The sequence below is a fragment of the Azolla caroliniana genome, unplaced genomic scaffold (genome assembly GCF_043228905.1).
Source record: "Azolla caroliniana isolate FFs.n. ecotype wild unplaced genomic scaffold, voAzoCaro1.0.p SCAF_6, whole genome shotgun sequence".
NCBI classification, from domain to species: domain Eukaryota; kingdom Viridiplantae; phylum Streptophyta; class Polypodiopsida; order Salviniales; family Salviniaceae; genus Azolla; species Azolla caroliniana.
Window position 1 is genome coordinate 10,636,642 of NW_028230441.1, and position 19,274 is coordinate 10,655,915.

General features: G+C 41.0%; 1 protein-coding gene across 1 annotated transcript; it reads right to left on the reverse strand.

Moving 5' to 3' along the window:
• Positions 1 to 8,836: 8,836 nt before the first annotated feature.
• Positions 8,837 to 9,735, reverse strand: LOC147863055 (uncharacterized). The gene is made up of 2 exons (XM_087320656.1): positions 9,602 to 9,735; positions 8,837 to 9,471 (listed from the first exon to the last, which is right to left on the reverse strand). Exon 2 carries the CDS (start codon positions 9,440 to 9,442, stop codon positions 8,993 to 8,995), a length of 450 nt encoding a protein of 149 aa, XP_087176782.1. The 5' UTR covers positions 9,443 to 9,471; positions 9,602 to 9,735; the 3' UTR covers positions 8,837 to 8,992.
• Between the last annotated feature and the right edge of the window lie 9,539 nt (positions 9,736 to 19,274).

Below are 19,274 nucleotides of genomic sequence, written 5' to 3' on the forward strand. Positions count from 1 at the left end.
TGCCAAGTGTTGATGGGTTGGGAGTGGAGCCTGTTGAGAAACAAGTTCAACAAAGGTAAGTGATGCTTATTGAGAAATAAGCTATAGTAGCTATTAGCTAATTAGCTACGAGTGGACATAAAGGTGAAACAACTACTTAGCTACTAATAGTTATTTAGCTACTAATAGCTAATTAGTTGCATATGTAAGTGACTTCTATACTTAGGTAAAAAGTAAGTGTAGTAAGTTGTAAGAGAGTAGTTGTAAGAACAGAAAAACAAAAAACAGACGAGAGCGAGTTGAGCTCTGCGTGTAATGAAATAGAAAAAGATTTTTGGTTTGCTACACAGAGGTAAGTTTCCTTCCCTTTCCTTTCTGTCTTGAGCACTAAACGATCCAGCACATCACGATCTGTTGTGCACACAGAAGAGTAGTCGTAGTGCCTTCGTAACATGGTATCAAGGCAAAGGTGCTCATAAAGAGGAACGGTACAGATCAGAATATTGTTTCTAGTGGCTTATTTGAATCAGAAAGTTGTCTGTGAAGTTAATCGTAGCAAAAGCCCTAATTGAAAGAGAGAATGGCTGTTGAGAATGGAAGCCAAATAGTCACAAAAAAGCTGGATAAAAACAATTTCCCAGCGTGGAAATTCAGAATGACAAATTTCTTGATGGGAAAAGGATATTGGGATTACATTGAAGGAGACCTAGAAGAGGCTCTAGAGATCCTTGAGGAAAATGCACTTGCTGCACAAATTAAAGCATTTAAGGAATGGAATCAAGGGGCAAGGAAAGTATTGCATTGGCTCTCACTTAGCATCTCGGATTCGATGCTTGGACACATACAGGATGCTATGCTTCCAAAAGAAGCTTGGGATAGTTTGGTAAAACTATTTGCAGTGAACACAAAGGCTAGAAAGCTTCAGTTGAAGACCGAGCTAAATACCTTGGAAAAAGGTAAGATGTCAGTGAATGAGTATGCTCTGAAAATAAAGAGAATATGTGAATCACTTGCTTCTATTAATGTGAAGGTAGCAGATGATGATAAGGTGGAAATATGCTTAAGAGGCTTAGGACCTGAGTATAAAAGCTTCAAAACATCTATTCTCACAAGGGATAGCATCCCAAGTTTTCCAGATTTGGTTTCAATGCTTGTAGTGGAAGAAAGAAATCAGATGGATGATGTAAACAAAGAAAACTCTGAGATTGAGGGGCAAGCCCTCTACAATAGTGTTGGAAGAGGCCAAGGAAGAGGCCATGGAAGATTTGGTTCAGCTAGAACCAACAGTAACAATCAAGGAAGAGGACAACAGGCTACAAGTGGAAGAAACGACATCAGAGGTAGGGGGAGCAATCGAGGTAGAGGTAAGCAAACTTATTTGAATGATGATGGTTGTTGGTATTGTGGAAAACCAAGCCATACACAGGCTGAATGCTATAAAAAGCAAAATGATGAAAAAAGAGGGAAGAGACAGCAAAATAATTATGCCTCAACTTGTGAAGACTGTGATAAAGATGGTGCATTTGTGGTGCAACATGAAACAGTAGCAATGGCTAAATGTTCACAGAGATGCAATGAAGAGTTTATGTGGTATGTAGATTCGGGGGCATCGAATCATATGACAGGACATGCAAATTGGTTTGAAAGTTTAAGAGAACCAGATATTCTTGGTTATGTATAGATAGGTGATAATACTACTCACCAAATAAAGCATGTTGGAGATATCCCATTGTTGGAAGAAAAAGGAAAAACAAAGTATATGTTGAATGTGATGCATGTTCCAAACCTTGCAAAAAATCTAATTTCTGTTGGACAGATAGTGGAGCAAGGAATACCAGTTAAGTTTAAGCAAAGTGGATGCTTTATAAAGAAACAAGGAAAGCTTATTGCAAAAGGAAAACGACAAGGAAGTATCTTTGTGTTCGATGTGGATATGCCTAAAAAGATTACAACCATGTTTGCAAAAGGAATGAGTGTAATCTCAGATGTGGAAATGTGGCATAAAAGAATCGGTGACATAAGTATGCAAACCTTGAAAAATATGTTGAGGAAAAATACAGTGGTTGGACTGCCTAAGCTACAAGACTGTGAGATGAGCAAAATATGTGAAGCATGTCAATATGGAAAGCAAAACAAGTTACCTTTCCCTCATGAAAGACATGTAAGCAAAAATTTGTTGGATTTGGTACATACAAATGTATGGGGACCAACAAAAAATGCATCAATTAGTGGATGTAAGTTTTATGTAACATTTATTGATGATTGCTCAAGGAAAACATGGGTTTACTTCATGAAAGAAAAAAGTAAAGTATTTGATTGCTTTCGTAAGTTTAAATGCATGGTTGAAAAGCAGGCTAGAACTAGAATAAAATGTTTAAGATCTGATGGAGGAGAATACTTCTCAAATGAATTTTCTTATTTTCTATGCAATCAAGGAATAAGAAGACAATTCACATGTAGATATACACCACAGCAAAATGGAGTTGCTGAGAGAAAAAACAGAACTTTGGTGAACATAGCAAGAGCTTTAGTAACAGAAAAAAATATGTCATTGTATTACTGGGCAGAAGCTATAAGCACAGCAAACTATATCCTAAATAGATGTATAACATTTGGAGTACATGAATTAACTCCTGAAGAATGTTTCTATGGCAGAAAGCCGAGTTTAGGACACTTAAAAGTGTTTGGATGCCTTGCCTATGTTCATGTACCTGCTAAAGTGAGAAGTAAGCTTGATCCAAAAGCTTGAAAATGTGTTCTTGTTGGATATTTAGAGGAGCAAAAAGGATATAGATGTTATAACCTTGTGACAAAAAAGATTGTGGTAAGCCTGATGTAATATTTGATGAGTTGGGCAGCTGGTACATCCCAAAAGGAAATGTAGAAACTAATGAAGACAGAGAAAAATCTGAAAATGGAAGAGATTGCCATGGAAATGGAAGCAATGTTGGACAACAAAGTTCAACATCGATAGCATGTACTGGACCATCAGGAAGCTCAGGTAGTAAATCTGAATCTAATGTTTGGAGTGGAAAAAATGCAGGACACAAAAAATATGATGATAGAAAGGGAAAATAGAAAATGCCAGAATATGAAATGCTTGATGATGGATCTAGAAACATGGACGATGTGGATTCAGATACATCATTCGATGATGAGTTTGGTATACAAGCCTTGAAAATCCCTAGTATGGAAAAAGCAATGAAAGATGCAAATAAGAAACTGAGAAGATCAGATAGAGTGAAAAAGATTGTTGAAAGATTTGGTTATGACACATATATGGCTATGCATTATGCATACATGTCTAAAGTGATAGAAATCCCTGATCCAAATAGTTTTGATGAAGCAAAATCTGATAAGAAATGGGTGAATGCAATGCAAGAAGAAATAGATGCATTGGCTGAAAACAGAACATGGGATTTGGTAAAGTTACTGAAAGGAAAAAATGTTGTAGGTTGCAAATGGGTCTACAAGACAAAGCATGATTCCAATGGAAATGTTAATAGACATAAAGCAAAACTTGTGGCAAAGGGATATGCCCAAATGCATGGATGATGAAACATTTGCACCGGTTGCAAAGATGGCAACATTAAGAACACTACTTGTTGTGAGTGCAGCCAAAAGATGGGTTATGCACCATATGAAACAAGCACCAAGGGCATAGCATAAAGAACTTTCAGAATCTCTCAAAAAAATTTATTTCAAAATGTCAAAGGTTGATCCATCATTGTATGTAAAAAGGATAAATGATTGCATTGTTGTTATTTTAATTTATGCTGATGATTTAATCATTGGAGGTGATTCCATGGATGAAATAAGCAAGCTGGAAAAAAATCTTGAAATGCAATTTCATATGAAGGATTTGGGAGAGCAGAGATACTTTCTTGGCATTGAGATGATCAAATCTGAAAGTGGTATATATATGTTGCAAAAACAGTATGCAACAACTATGTTGAAGAAGTATGGTATGCTTGGATGCAAACCTATTGGTGTACCACTAGATAAGAACTACAAATTGAGGGCTGATTTGGGAGCCAAAATAGAAGATGTAAACATGTATAGGTCTACGGTGGGCAGCCTCATATATTTGACCATAACAAGACTTGATTTGAGTTATGTTGTTGGATTAGTCGGCCAGTTTATGTAACTGCCAGCAAAGCCACATTTGGACTGCATAAGAAGAATTTTGAGGTATGTAAAAGCTACTCAAAATTATGGACTGTTTTACAGGGCTGATTTGGACATAAAGCTGGAAGGATATACAGATGTTGATTGGGCTGGAAGCCAAACTGACCGAAGATCCACAAGTGGATATATGTTTACATTGGGGTAGCAAGAAACAAGCTATTGTTGCACTATCAAGTACTGAAGCTGAATATAGTGGAGAGGTATGGAGCAAAAGATTGCTTTCTGATTTGGGAGAGTATATAGATGGTGCAATCACAATTTGGTGTGACAATATGAGCAGCATTTAGTTGGCAAAAAACCCAGTGTTCCATGCAAGAACAAAGCACATTGAAGTGCATTATCACTTTGTTAGAGAAAAAGTGATTGATGGAGAAAAAGTGATTGATGGAGACAGACATGAGTTCACTATATTTTCTCCCTTCTTTCATGCCCCATGGGTGGGGTTTAAATAGTACAAGATTTGATCAGACATTACAAAAAGCCGAATGGGGGTAGTTACACCTACACATTAACCCTCCCGTACACCTATACAGGTAACAAACTTGATTCTGAACACTATAATAGGAATATAGGCCCCTAACATCCTTTTGGATTTCATCCGACTCGGCACACTTGAATCAAACTCTATTCGATTCGGCTCTCGGCTTCTTCAGCCGAATCGGGCCTATTCAATCGGTCTTCAACCGATTTGGCTCTCGGCTTCTTTAGCCGATTCGGCCCATATTGAGCTTGTCTCTCAGCACATCGTTTAAAACATAATCTCTTAGGACACAGACATAGAGTATAGGCAAACAAAGTTACTATTAGGTGACTAACTCAATACAACCGATAAAAATTGTACAAAGCTTCATGCCCCTTTTTATGGGGAACATGGGCGGTTATGTCAAGAACGTAACCCGCTACTACTTCCTCTAATTACTATACATGCGTTATATTTGCTCATGTCGTTGCAACTTCCAATGAAAAATGTCCAATTCAAATTGCAAAGCATGCTACCACCTAACACGATCACTGGTTGATTTAGGTTCATCATAACATGAATGTTCACCAACATCTGTCAACATTATAAAATCCATAAGTTTATCAGATGGTATGGAGACACGCATAGATCTTCTTAATTGTTACTGAGCAGGAATACTAACAAGTTGAGCATGATAAATCATCATGAACCTCATGATGTGGATGAGCATGTGTGGGAACATCTACATCAGTGTAAATATTCTTTTACAAACTAACAAAAGGTGTAATATCGTAAAATATCGCTTTTCTTACTTTTTCCTTTATTAGTTGCTTGTGCTTCTTCTTTTCATTGAAAACAACATCATCACTCTTGAGTGTAGTACACATGTTAGGATTCCATAAGCAATGTACAAATTGAACATTGATTTCATAACCAAGAAAACTACATTTTTTACATTTATAATCCAAATTTTGTCTTAGTTGTTTTGGAACATGAGCATATGATTCTCATCCAAAAACTCTTAAATGATCATATTGTGGTGCCTTGCTTGTCTCTTGTCCCTTGCTAGGAATATTAGGTGATAGATTAATCACATGAATTGCAGTCAAAAGAACATGTGCCCAAAAACCTTATGATAGATTTGCATGATTGTTATGTGCATAAGCATAATTGATCATGAAATAGAGTTTCTATTATGCACCCATAACGTAGGTGAGGGTAGGTCACTAATATTACAAAGTGAAGGGTATGTTCACTAATGTTAGAACGGGACTAATGTGATTGGATAGGAGGAATGATATGCACATACACTAGCATGATCTATATGCATGTTGACCTTGCACTTAAACTTTTAAAGTTTGTGGTTTAGATAATTAAAGAATAATGTGTGTGCATGTGAATGTGGATATGAATGCGAAATGTGCATTTGTGATTTATTGGTAGTATATGATGTTGTTAATGGTGGCTGAATAATCACATATTTGCAATGATATTAATGTTGATCACCCAACGTTAACAACTCTATAATTGATTTATTGTGTTCCATTTGAGAATTTATTCACTATTTCCAATCATTTAGGGCATTTGTTATTTCAGTAATATAGTGAAAAGTTCGTTCCTTAGTGTGATGTCAGTATTATTAGAAATACGTTCGATCTTAGAATACTCAATAATAAAGGTCAATATCAAGGATTCAACCATCACAACAAACAATGGAGAAAATTTGAACGAATAAAGATAAAGGTATTTTTTAAAAAAGAAAAAGAGCATACCACTTTACTCAAAGAAGACTAACAAGAGCATGCGACTTGTTGGAGCATGTGTTGGTCAATGCCTAAGTCTATTAGTCATGTTTAATTGCAACATTCGATGAAACCTAAATCATATCTTAGCCTTCTTCTTCCTTTATTTATCTAGCTAATTACACTGTATGTCCCACATTGTTTCATCATTATGTAATAATGGTAGAATGGAACCCATTAATGTGGCTTTATCATTTAGGAGAAGGTCACATTAATTATTGCCATATGTAACCATTATCATTCACTTGACACGCCCTTATAACCTTCTTTTCCATATCTTCTACACTATGGTGTTCTGTTAAATGAACACATAAAATTCATCCTAATTCAAATTCATAATGACACAAGGCCTCATTTCTAGAATTTCTTGAGAGGTAAAACTACTTGGAGTGGCATAAGCATTGACATTTGTCACTCAATTTATAATACATGTGTTGGTCTTTTTGAATCACACTAAGCGCAATACCTTCCCTGCCTTTGGAAGAATAGTTGCATATTCATGGAGCCAAATGGCATGACTAGTCATTAGATTCATCGTACTCTATATTTCATAATTACTATGTTAGATAAAGATATATCAGTGCTTTTTTTAGATACCAACATAGCCTAGAAGACCAAAGGTGAGCTTACATCTTACAATGTTGTCTTGTCTTTGAGAGAGAGTGTGTGAGTGAATGAGGTTCCTAAAATGCAAATGAGAACACATTAATGATGTGTACCATAAGTTGGTTGAAGATAGAGCTTGGTTAGCCAAGAAGGTTTTGGATACAAGGTACATTACTCGACATGTAAAGTGGTAGCGTAGAGTTTTAGATGCAGGGTGGCAGTCTCATCTTCCATTTCGTGCAAAGATGTTTCTTTGGCATGCCATAGTTGGTGGGTTGCCTTTCGTGATGGCCTTAAAACGAAGACATATTTCAAATGGGACATGTTTTTTCTGTATGGTGGTGGAAGAAGATGCCAGACATAGGTTCATTACATGTCCGGTTGCTAAAGCCATTTGGGAGATTATATCACAAATTTGGCCATCGATAACAATAAATATTTTGTCACCTTATAAGTGGGTTTTTATTGATGAGGATAAAGCTATGCCCACACCATCATATAAGGTTGATTTTTACTACCTTAGATATTGGGGGATGTGGTTTAGTTGGACCATGAGAAATGGGTTCTTGTTTGAAGGACTTCATGGCATGACACAACTACTCCGTAGGATGAAAGGGAAGTTGATTTGGCAATTTTCACAATTATGTTGTACGGGGACGTTGTCCCAAGAGTAGATGGACTTATGTCACCTAGTTTTACAGAGAGGGTTTCCCGTGCACTATCACTATTTATGAAGTAGTGAAGATAGCAAGGGTTGTATTATCATCTTGTTTTAATAACAAACATTGATTTACGAAAAATAAAATAAAATGCAAATGAGAAGAATCTTTTCAGCCCAAAGAATAGCTTTAAAATATTCCGATGTATATGCTCCACGAATATACTTGATCTCCATCTACAAGAGCCTTTTTTTAACCTCAAACTATAGGAGAAACTTTTACCTCAAAAGTTCTGAATCATAAAGTACATAAAATATCGATAAACCCTACGTGAAATAGCATGATTGAGGGCACTTGAATGCTTGGGTCCCAAATAAACACCTAAGATTACAAATGATGTCATTCCCATGGATGTTCAGATATAGATTACATTAGGGATTACAAAGTGTATTTGAAATTACCCAGCACAATCAATTCTGGTATCTACATATACATCAATTGTAACAATCCAGTTTAATGCTTTGCATCACATCCTACAATATCACCTTTATTGCTAAATGTTGTCCAAGAATATGAGAAATCAACTAGTTTAATCAGCAGTCCTGAGTCACCAAACTAACCAAACTCATCATTTTGTAACAACAATGAATTGACTATAGACAAATCAAAACTCGTGTTATTACCAAACATCTTTCACATAAAAGTTAATATAATTATCTTGCAAAAACAAGGAATTCCTTTCACCCTATGGCTTAATCCATCATGTGATATCCTGAACATTAGCTTATTACTCCGTGTCGGATGCTCAATAAATGAGATAATCCATCATGTACCACATTGAATGGAGACTAATAGGTTTGTAGATTCTACTCCAACATGTATATGTATATGTTTTCACAAACAGTGATACTACCCATGATGAAACAGATCTCTCAATGACCACCTGTTTTAAGTTAAATTTCTACACAATATGCACAATCAAAATAGCCCATAGAAAGAACAGATTATCATTAGAATACACAATGTATGTTAAAGAAATAAACATGGGTTTTTACAAATAGCATCGGAGCCACAAGAATGTCTAGTCAAAAACACATCACAAATCAAATGAATTTCCCCATGAACTTAACCAACAACAAGTGTGCACAACCAACATTGCCCATAGAATGAGCAAACAATAGTATACAATGTATACCTATAAAAATAGAGATGGGTTAACAAAAACACAAGAATCTCTACTGAATAGTAGACTTTATTTCTTTGGAGCCGATCATTTTTTGATTGGTCAAAAACATACTTCATTGCTCCGATCGACTCAAACACATTGGGTTATCAATGAAATTGTCTGCGGCAAAACTAGCTGAAAATGGTCCTACTTGAAACACAAGATCGTCTCCATTGACAGTGATTGCATCAATATTCCACCAAACATACAAAATATGGACCGAGATCCCGCTCAAATTCCTAAGCTTTTCAGGCGAGATTATACCTGAGATTTGAGAAGAATATCTCACTTCGTAGCTATTAGGGATATTGAATTTGCAAGTCTTTTCAAGGTGAAGCTTGAAAGCACCATCTGTATCTAGAGAGTAATCTTCTCCTGAATTCTCAACAATCCGTGGTAAAAGACCATCAGGGAATCCATAGCTTGCTAGAACTTCATATGCTGTAGGGTTTTCTTCTGCTATAGCTATGGAGAGCCAAGCCATTGCCACAAAGCTCAGAAACACAAAAATGGAAGGCACCATAGCTGACTATGGACAAGCAAAACTTTGGGCTAAAAGAAAAAAAGACACAAAGAAGGACCAAAGTTAGGCGAAAGAGGAACCATTCTTATTGCGGAAAAAGATAAGAGGAAATCGTAACCCTAATTGGGGAACGAAATGATAGGTTCAGAAGGAACGCACCTGCGTCGTGATGGGTTTTGGTGGGACTCGACAGAAGCTCACGAGTTTCTGCGCGATGGCGGAATCTCTGCGAAAAAGAGAAAAGGAAAAAAAGGAAGGAGCTAAAGGGAAAGTTAGGGAGATGTCTTAATTGGAAAGTGCAAGAACAAGTTATGATTGATTAGATGTATGTACATAGATTTGTGTACATATTTGGAGCCACTTCCAAGGGCCGGGTGTCCCTCCAAGGAAGGCATATGTTAGTCGGCCATCTGATCTGCACGATCGACCATGACCAAGTTATGATTGATTAGAAGATTTATGTACATAGATATGTATGTATGTATTTGGAGCCACTTCCATGGGCCGGGTGTCCCTCGAAGGCAAGCATACGTTAGTCGGTCATCTGATTTGTGCAATCAACCATGGTCACGGCCTCTGAATTGTTGCTCTTGGACGTCAACTGTGTTGGGAAACAGGTCCCTCCAGATGGGAAGAGTAGAGCCGGATCGAATAGAGAGTCGACAAGAAATTCGGCCATATTTGTAAATAGTCTTAATGTGCCCATGTGGACCATATTTGTAAATAGCCCAGAAAGTTGTATTAGTATAAATACAACTAGGGCAAACTTTATGAAGTGTGTGTGTGAGTCATTATTGTTGTATAGTTACAGTGTGTAATTGCCTTAGTAACTGAGAGTAAGAGAGAGAGTGAGAGTTAGCGAGTGAGTAACTCTAGAGCCGTATGTCTGACAAACGAGAGCTTAAGGTTGTTGCCTTGGAGCTTCTCGTTGTACTCCTCCCAAATATAGTGATTTGTTTTTTAGAGTTTGTGGACTCCACATGGTTTTTCCCATTTGCGTTTTTGACGTTAAAAATACATGTGTCTCTGTACGTTCTGTTTTTTCGTTTTCTGTTTGCTTGCGTATTGCCTTTCACGTTCTTTGCACCTAAATATACATACGAGAAACCGATTGCTACTGGTCATGATCCTAACAAACTGTATAGTGTTCATTACTTTGTAGGGGAGTAAGGGGGTTCAAATGTAGTATTTGTTACTTTCCAATAGATGTTATTTCTCAGCCTATGTCCCTATTTTAAGGGTGAGCTTAGCACACACAAGAAAACGCGAATGGAAACAAATCTAGGACTAAAATGTTTTTATATTATATTATCAACTCAAAGCTTACAATAGTCACAAAATTGGGACAAAACCAAAACCCGGAGTTGGGGGACAAGTTGGGACAACTCCCAAAATTGAGCAAGGGAGAAGGGAGAGTGCCCCACACTCCTTGAGCAAATGCAAGTGGGAAAATGAGGAAATGATCCTCCTTCTATAGGGCTATAGATGGTTGTTGGGACTAGTTGTTGGATAGTCCCTTCAGACTACTTGTTCAGATAGAGTTGGGATAGACCAGGGTAGTGCCCTTTTTGGGACTAGGATTCAAAGGCTCCTTGGTGAGTCCTAGTCAATTTTGGGGCAAGGACACCACACACTTGGTGCACTCTCAAACCGAAATGTTCATTGGTAAAAATATTGAACAACAATGTCTCATTTTTCGACTCCACATCCTAGTACATGGAAATCGTTCATTTTGTCCCATACACCATATTTAACCTTTGAGTAAGACAAACTAAATCCTGAGAGGTAAATTCATCTTTGACTTTTTCCCTTTCTGTTAAGTATCTGACACCTAGCTCAACAATGATGGATAATGCGGCACCAACGAAGGACAAAGAGCTCAATTAGCCATAGGAAATGGGTGATAGAAGAAGACAAATAGGAAGCAATGTAGTCCAATGGACAAACCTAATGTGAAAGGAAGGCATCCACTTTGTAAAAAGCTATAAAAGCCACCTTTTGGTGTCTTTTGTAGCTCTTCTTCATTCTTAGGATTTCTCTTTTTCGTTAGTATACTAACAACTCCTCTTCTATCTCCCTAATCTTTCACTCGAGTTTAGAGAGATTAGGGTTAAGAGCTAAGTAAGCCAAACCCTAACATCTCCTTGTATGGTGTTAAACTTCCTTATATGAAGAAGTGTTAATAATAATATTATATAGTCTTGTGTAAGAGAGAATAAAGCATGAGAGAGAATGAGAGATTAAGTACTACTCTGTAAAAGCTAAGCAAGCTATCAACTTGAAGGTGTTCGACAACCACTAACCCCCGATTCACCACCAAGAGGGTATACATCGGTCCGGACCCAAAGCTAAGGACATTGACATAAGGCAAACTCCATCGATTTATAGAAGTGTTTTCGTGAGTCACACGAAAAAGACAGTCTCCTATAATTAATTGTTGGGAATTTAGTCCCTCTAGATGAGAACCGGTCGAACTGAAGGAAGGAAACGCATCGGACGGATCTGGAAGGTATCCAGATGAATCCGGTGTGAACTAGATCCAGGGACATATATGTAAATATGTTTCTAGAGGGCATGGCATGGCCATATTTGTAAATAGTCCTAAAGTCATATAAGTAGAAATAGGACTTAAGGCAATCACTAGTTATAATGTGTGTGTGGAGATACTGTTGTATAGACACAATGAGAGCTTAAGAGAGAGAGAGAGAGTGCGATATACATAACGTTTTTTTGTTGTAACCACTGGTTGGCAAAGACATAGAGCTCGATGTCATTGCCTCTGAGTCTCTCATTATATCCTCTTCTTATAGTGATAGTTGGAGTCTGTGGGCTCCCGTGGTTTTTCCCTATTAGGGTTTTCCACGTTAACATCTTATGTCTATTTTATTTCTATTTTCTGTTTCTTTTCTCTCTTCCATTGAGTGTTTAAGACTTGGTTAAGGTCGAGCACCATTTTTCGCACAATCCAGTATCAGAGCGAACAACAGATGGAAGAGTCATTCGGAAGAATGTTCAAGCTTACCGGCTCCCACTATCCAGTGTGGAAGTCAAAGATGAGGGACATGCTCATGGTCAAAGATCTCTGGATGTCGGTACAATTCAGGGACAAGAAACTGGACAAGATTGACACCACGACATGGGAGGTGATGCATATGTAGATGATAGTATACATCCGGTGGTTCATCAACATTAGCATGTACAACAACTTTAATGAAGAAAGTAAGGCACATGTGCTCTGGGAGAAAATCGGTACCATGCTGGAGAGCAAGAACGTCGTAAATCAGGTTTTGGTATTCTGGAAGTTAGTGAGACTTCGGTACGAAGACGGATCCAACATGGCGGAGCACATGAATGCTTTCTAGGGGCTCATAAATCAAATAACCTCGCTTGAAGTACCTCTAACCAAGCTTGTTAGATGAAGAAGCTTGCCGGAAGGACTGGGAATCCGGAACCGATCCGAAGGCCTTGCTCACGGAAGATGACCATAACTGGGGAATAGGCCGGAATCGGAGTCCCCAGAACCAGGACAAATCGGGGATGAGGTCAAACTCAAGAGGAAGGCCCATGTGCTTTTATGCAGAAAGTCGGGGCACTTCCGGAAGGAGAAAGGAACCGACAGTGCCGACTCGAAGAAGACTCTGGACCGGAGGAATTCATATCGGAAAGGAACATCGGCAATCGCGACAAGTGAAGAAGAACTATTGCTAATCATAGAGGATAGTGAGATGCATCTTGTCAATGACAAAACAACATGGGTGGACGACTCCGATGCGTTGTTCCATCTGACACCCGACTAGAAGTGCTTCGCATTGTACAGAGTTGGAGATCTCGATTCTGTCCGGATGGGAAATGAAGGTGCATGCCAAATTGTCGGCATAGGAGACGTGTGGTTGACGGTGTCAACTAGGTGCAAGTTGCTGCTGAGAGATGTTTGACACGTTCCGGAGGTTCAGTTGAACCTGATATCAGCCGGTCAGCTAGATAATGAAGGCTACACGCGTAGCATCCAAAATGAAGTCATGAAGTTTAGCAAAGGAAGCCTGATTGTGGATCGAGCCCGGAAGATCAACACACTATACCTGTACCTGATGCATACCCGGATCTACCGGGAGGAAGTGAACGTGGCATTCGAAAATGCCGGTGAGTTGTGGCACAAGAGGTTGTGTCACATGAGCCAGAAAGGGATGAGAAGACTTGCCGAAGATAACCTCATTCCGGAGGTGAAAGATGTGTATCTTGAGAAGTGCACCAATTGCTTGGTCGACAAGCAGAACCAAACCTCTTTTCGGTCGAGACCACCGTTGAGACAGAATGCACTGTTGGAACTTGTGCATACTAATGTATGCCAAGTGGACACGAAGTCACATGCCGGATCATAGTAATTCGTCACGTTCATAGAAGACCACAGTCGGAAGTTGTGGGTCTCACCACTGAAGACAAAGGACCACGTATTATCCGTCTTCAAGGACTTCCACACGAGAGTTGAAAGAGAAACCGGCCGAAAGCTGAAGGCAGTTTGAGCGGACAACATAGGAGAATATTGGGGGCAGTTCGAGGAGTATTGTCAGTTGAAGGGAATCCAGCTCGAATTCACCGTGCCGAAGACACCAGAGCTAAATGGATTGGCCGAAAGGATGAACCAGACCATAATGGAGAGAGTTTGTAGCATGTTGGCACATGCTAAATTGTCCAAGACGTTTTGGGCTGATCCGCTGATGACGGCGATGTACGTGATTAACAGATCACCCTCAACACCCTTGGACGGAGACACACCACAAAGAGTATGGACCGGTAAAGACGTGTCTTACCGGCATCTGAAGGTGTTCGGTTGTCTTGCATACGTGCATGTTGCAAAGGACAAGAGAGCAAAGTTGGATCTGAAGGCCCGACCATGCATATTCCTTAGATACGGCGATGATGAGTTCAGCTACCGAGTGTGGGACTTGGTCGGCAAGAAGGTGTTCTGGAGTTGAGACATAGTCTTCATGAAAGACAAGACTATTGCCGATTGGGAGTCGGAGAAGAAGATAGTGCACTCCGGATGTCAAACGAGGACCATGATGAACTGGCTGGATTCGGACAAAGACCCGAACCGACCGAAGAAGAATCGGACACCGGAACCGAACAAGACCCTGAATCGTATTTGGACGAAGAACAAACGGAGGAATCGGTGGCCGAAGACCAAGGAAGAAGATATCCCCTCAGGGAGAGAAGAGCCCCCTGGAGATTTCCGGATGCAAAGCATGTGTTGCTGACCGACAAGGGGGAGCCGGAAAGCTTTGAAGAAGCAAAGAAAGACACCCACAACCGCAAGTGGTTAAGTGCCATGTACGATGAGATGGATTCTTTACATGAGAACCACACATATGAATTGAAGGAGCTGCCGAAAGGAAAGCGAGCGCTCCGGAACAAGTGCGTGTACAAGCTGAAATCAGGAGACGTCGAAAATCCACCAACGTACAAAGCCCGCATTGTGGGTAAGGGTTTCGAGCAGAAGAAGGGAGTGGATTTCGACGAGATCTTTGCCCCAGTAGTAAAGATGACATTCATCCGGACTGTGTTGAGCATAGTGCCAAGCATGGAACTCGAGGTCGAGCAGCTAGATGTCAAGACGCCGTTCCTGCAGGTGACCTCGAAGAAGAGATCGACATGCAACAACCGGAGGGATTTGTCAAGAAAGGGAAGGAATGCATGGTATGCCGGTTGAAGAAGAGCTTATACGGACCGAAGCGAGTTCCCCGATAATGGTACCGAAAGTTCGACTCCTTCATGACCGATCAAGGATATGACAAGACGCAGGCCGACCATTGTGTATTTGTGAAGAATTTCGATGAAGGAGACTTCCTGATACTCCTGCTATATGTGGATGACATGGTGATCGTCGGACCGGACCGGGCCAAAATCGGGAATCTGAAGAAGGCCATGAGACAGACCTTTTCAATGAAAGATTTGTTGGGAATTCGGTCCCTCTGGATGGGATCCGGATGAGATCCGGAGGAGCCGAAGGAAGGAACCAAACTGGATGTAGCAATCGGACTAGGCCGGAAGGTATCCGGTGTGAACCGGATCCAGGGACATATTTGCAAATATGTTTCTGGTGTGCCTATAAAGGCTATATTTGTAAATAATCCTAAATTCATATAAGTATAAATATGACTTAGGGCAATCATTTCAGGATTTGTTGTAGTTGTATCATAGGTGTACAAAGAGAGAGAGAGAGAAGAGAAGCCATTGGTTGGCGAAGATACATAGCACGAGGTCATTGCCTCTTAGTCTCTTGTTGTACCTCCTTTTCTCATATAGTGATAGTTGGAGTTTGTGGGCTCCCATGGTTTTTCCCTATTACGATTTTCCATGTAAACATCATGTGTCGTCTCTTCTCTGTAAGTGTACGAACTTCCATTTCTATTTTGTTCTCTCATAAAGTGTTTGAGTCTCTGTTGTGGCCGAGTGCTATTCTACACAAACTAGTATTAGAGCTAACAAGAAAATGGAAAAGTCATTCGGAAGCATGTTCAAGCTCACCGACTCCAACTACCTAGTGTGGAAGTCAAAGATGAGGGACATGCTCATGGTCAAAGATCTCTAGCTACCGGTACAGTTCAGGGACAAGAAACCAGACAAGGTCGATGCCACGACATGGGAGGTGATGCACATGAACATGACAACATACATACGGTGCTTCATCAACATGAGCCAGTACATTAACTTCAATGAAGAAAGTAAGGCTCATGTGCTTTGGGAGAAGATCAGCACCATGCTAGAGAGAAAAAAGGCCGTAAATCGGGTTTCAATATTCTAGAAGTTAGTGAAACTCCGATACCAGGACGGATCCAGCATGGCGGAGCACATGAACGCATTCCAGGGGCTTATAAATCAAACAAATTTTCTTGAAGTACCTCTAGCCGACGAGGTACTTGCATTTCTCCTGCTCGGTTCCCTCCCGGACAGTTGGGAGATACTACTTTTCACTTTGGGCAACACCGGGCCGGAAGGAAAGTAGTTGTCCTAGCAAGGGTAAAATCAAGCTTGCTAGATGAAAAAGATCTCGGGAAGGATCGGGAATCCGGAACCGACCCGAAGGCTTTGGTTACGGAAGATGACCAAAATCGTGGAAGAGGCCGAAATCGGAGTCCCCAAAACCTAGACAAATCGGGGACGAGATCAAAGTCAAGGGGGAGGCCTACTTGCTTCTACTGTGGGAAGTCGGGGCACTTCCAGAAGAATTGTCAACATTTTCGGAAAGAGAAAGGGGCCGACACCACCGATTCGAAGAAGAGTTCGGACCGAAATGGTTCGAACCGGAGAGGTCCGGATTGAAAAGGAACGTCGGCGATCACGACAAATGAATAAGAAATACTTCTCATCATTGAGGAAAAGGACTTGAACCTTGTCGGCGACGAGACAACGTGGGTTGTCGATTCCGCAACATCGTTCCACCTGACACCGGACTGGAAATGCTTCTCGTCCTACAAAGCCGGAGATCTCGGTTGTGTACCAATGGGGAATTAAGGGTCATGACGAATTTTCGGCATAGGAGATGTGTGGTTGACGACATGCCGATGTGTGTCAAGTGGACACGAAGTCACATGCCGGATCACAATACTTCATGATGTTCATAGACGACCACAACCAGAAGGTGTGGGTCTCACCGTTGAAGATGAAGGAGCTCCACGTGAGAGTGGAAAGGGAAACCGGCCGGAAGCTAAAGGTGGTTCGAGCAAATAATAGAGGTGAATAATGGGGGCAGTTTGAGGTGTACTACCGATCGAAGGGAATCCGAATCCAATTCACCGTGCCGAAGATGCAGGAATTGAACAGGCTGGCTGAACGGATGAACAGGACCATAATGGAGAGAGTTTGAAGCTTGCTAGCATATGCAAAGCTATCCAAGACGTTTTGGGCTGAGGTGTTGATGACGGCAACGTACGTGATTAACAAATCACCCTCAGCACCCTTGGAAGGAGACACACCACAGAGAGTATGGACCAGTAAAGACGTGTCTTACCGGCATCTGAAGGTATTCGGTTATCTTGCTTATGTGCCTGTTGCAAAGGATAAGACAACAAAGTTGCATCTGAAGTCCCGGCCATGCATATTCGTTGGAGATGGCGATGATGAGTTTGGATACCGAGTGTGGGACTTGGTTGACAAGAAGGTGTTCCGAAGTCAAGACATAGTCTTCATGGAAGACAAGACTATTGCCGACTAGGAGTCGAAGAAGAAGATAGCGGACTCCGAATTAATTGACGGGACCCATCCGGGCGGAAGCAGGATAACACTCGAAGAACTGGTCGGACTCGGACAAGAGATCGAACTGATCGAAGAAGAAGAAGATCAGGACACCGGAACTAGAAAAGACCCCGAATTGGATTCGGATGAAGAATAGACGGAGGAATCGATAGACGAGAACGAAGGAAGAAGATATCCTCTTAGGGAGAGAAGAGCCCCCCGGAGATTTCCGGATGTAGAGCACGTATTTTTGACTGATGAAGGGGAGCCGTAAAGCTTCGAAGAAGCAAAGAAAGATACCCACGACCACAAGTGGTTGAGTGCCATATAGGATGAGATGGATTCCTTGCATGAGAACCACACATACAAACTGACCGAGTTGCCAAACGGAGAGAGGGCACTCTGGAACAAGTGGGTGTACAAGTTTAAACCGGGAGACGTTGGAAATCCACCAACATACAAGGCCTGGATCGTGGTGAAGGGTTTTCAATAGAAGAAAGGAGTGGATTTCGACGAGATCTTTGCCCCGGTAGTAAAGATTGTTGGCCGGTTAGGCCAAAGTATACAAGGGGAGCCGGTTTTGGGATAAAGGGGAGTTGCAATAAGAATAAAGTATTAGAATTATAAGATTGAACGGACGGACCCGGAATCGGTATGCCGATCTAGATCCGGACCGGTTCGTAGTCGGTGGCCGGTTGGCACCGGTTTGTAACACAACCAGGTACCTATAAAAGGGAGCTGGATATGATGTAACTAGGGACGGATAATGAATAGAGAAGTGCTGTTATTTTCATATCTTGTCTATCCTGTTATTTCCGTTCTGTGCTTAATAATGTTTATTCTACGCCCGTAACTAATCGATCCGGATAACAATCGAAGAGGGACGACTCTGTGTTACGGTCCTTCCATCCCTTACCGTACCACCCCTTTGGTGAAGTGTTCCGGAAGGACACCCTGTGTTAGTGGCTTGTCTAGCCCAAGATTAACACAGTTTTGGCGACCACGATTCCTGTAGAAAGTAGTGAACAACGGGGGAATGGATGACTAGGCCAATGAACAACCCAGTCGCCAAACGAGCAAAAAGACTGAACGAGAGGTTGCGGAAGTGGGACGCTTACCAGTAGGCGGCGGAGGAGATCCTGTCGGATCGGTCTTTTTCCTGAGTGATTAGGCAGGTTGCGGAGGAGTCACTCCGATTGCAACAAAACCACCACCCGGAAGAAGGAAGTAGTTTGAGCAGTCTGCAGGAAGCGGAGTCCATTCTGCAAACACTTGCCGCAAGAGACAGTGGTTCAAAAGCGTTCTCTGCCATCGAATCAGATTCGGACGGCAAACACATCGTCCAATCAAATTATCGTAGTAGCCATGATACCCCAGAAGACCCGGAAGACGACGAGTTGGACCACATACTAATACCGGAGCCGGAAACAATGAAATCGGAGCCGAAAATAACAAAACCGGAGCCAAAAACAACAAAACCAGAAGCTCTGGACACAACAACCGGCATAGACCACCAAGAGGAGCGAGTTCTGACACCACAACCGGAGTCACCGACGGAACCAGATGTCTTCTTGCATTGCATTCACCCATTTCTTATTAG

What these genes read in the sequence shown, in the direction of transcription:
- LOC147863055 (XM_087320656.1), bottom strand. Translation starts at nt 9,442, where the DNA reads ATGGTGCCTTCCATTTTTGTGTTTCTGAGCTTTGTGGCAATGGCTTGG.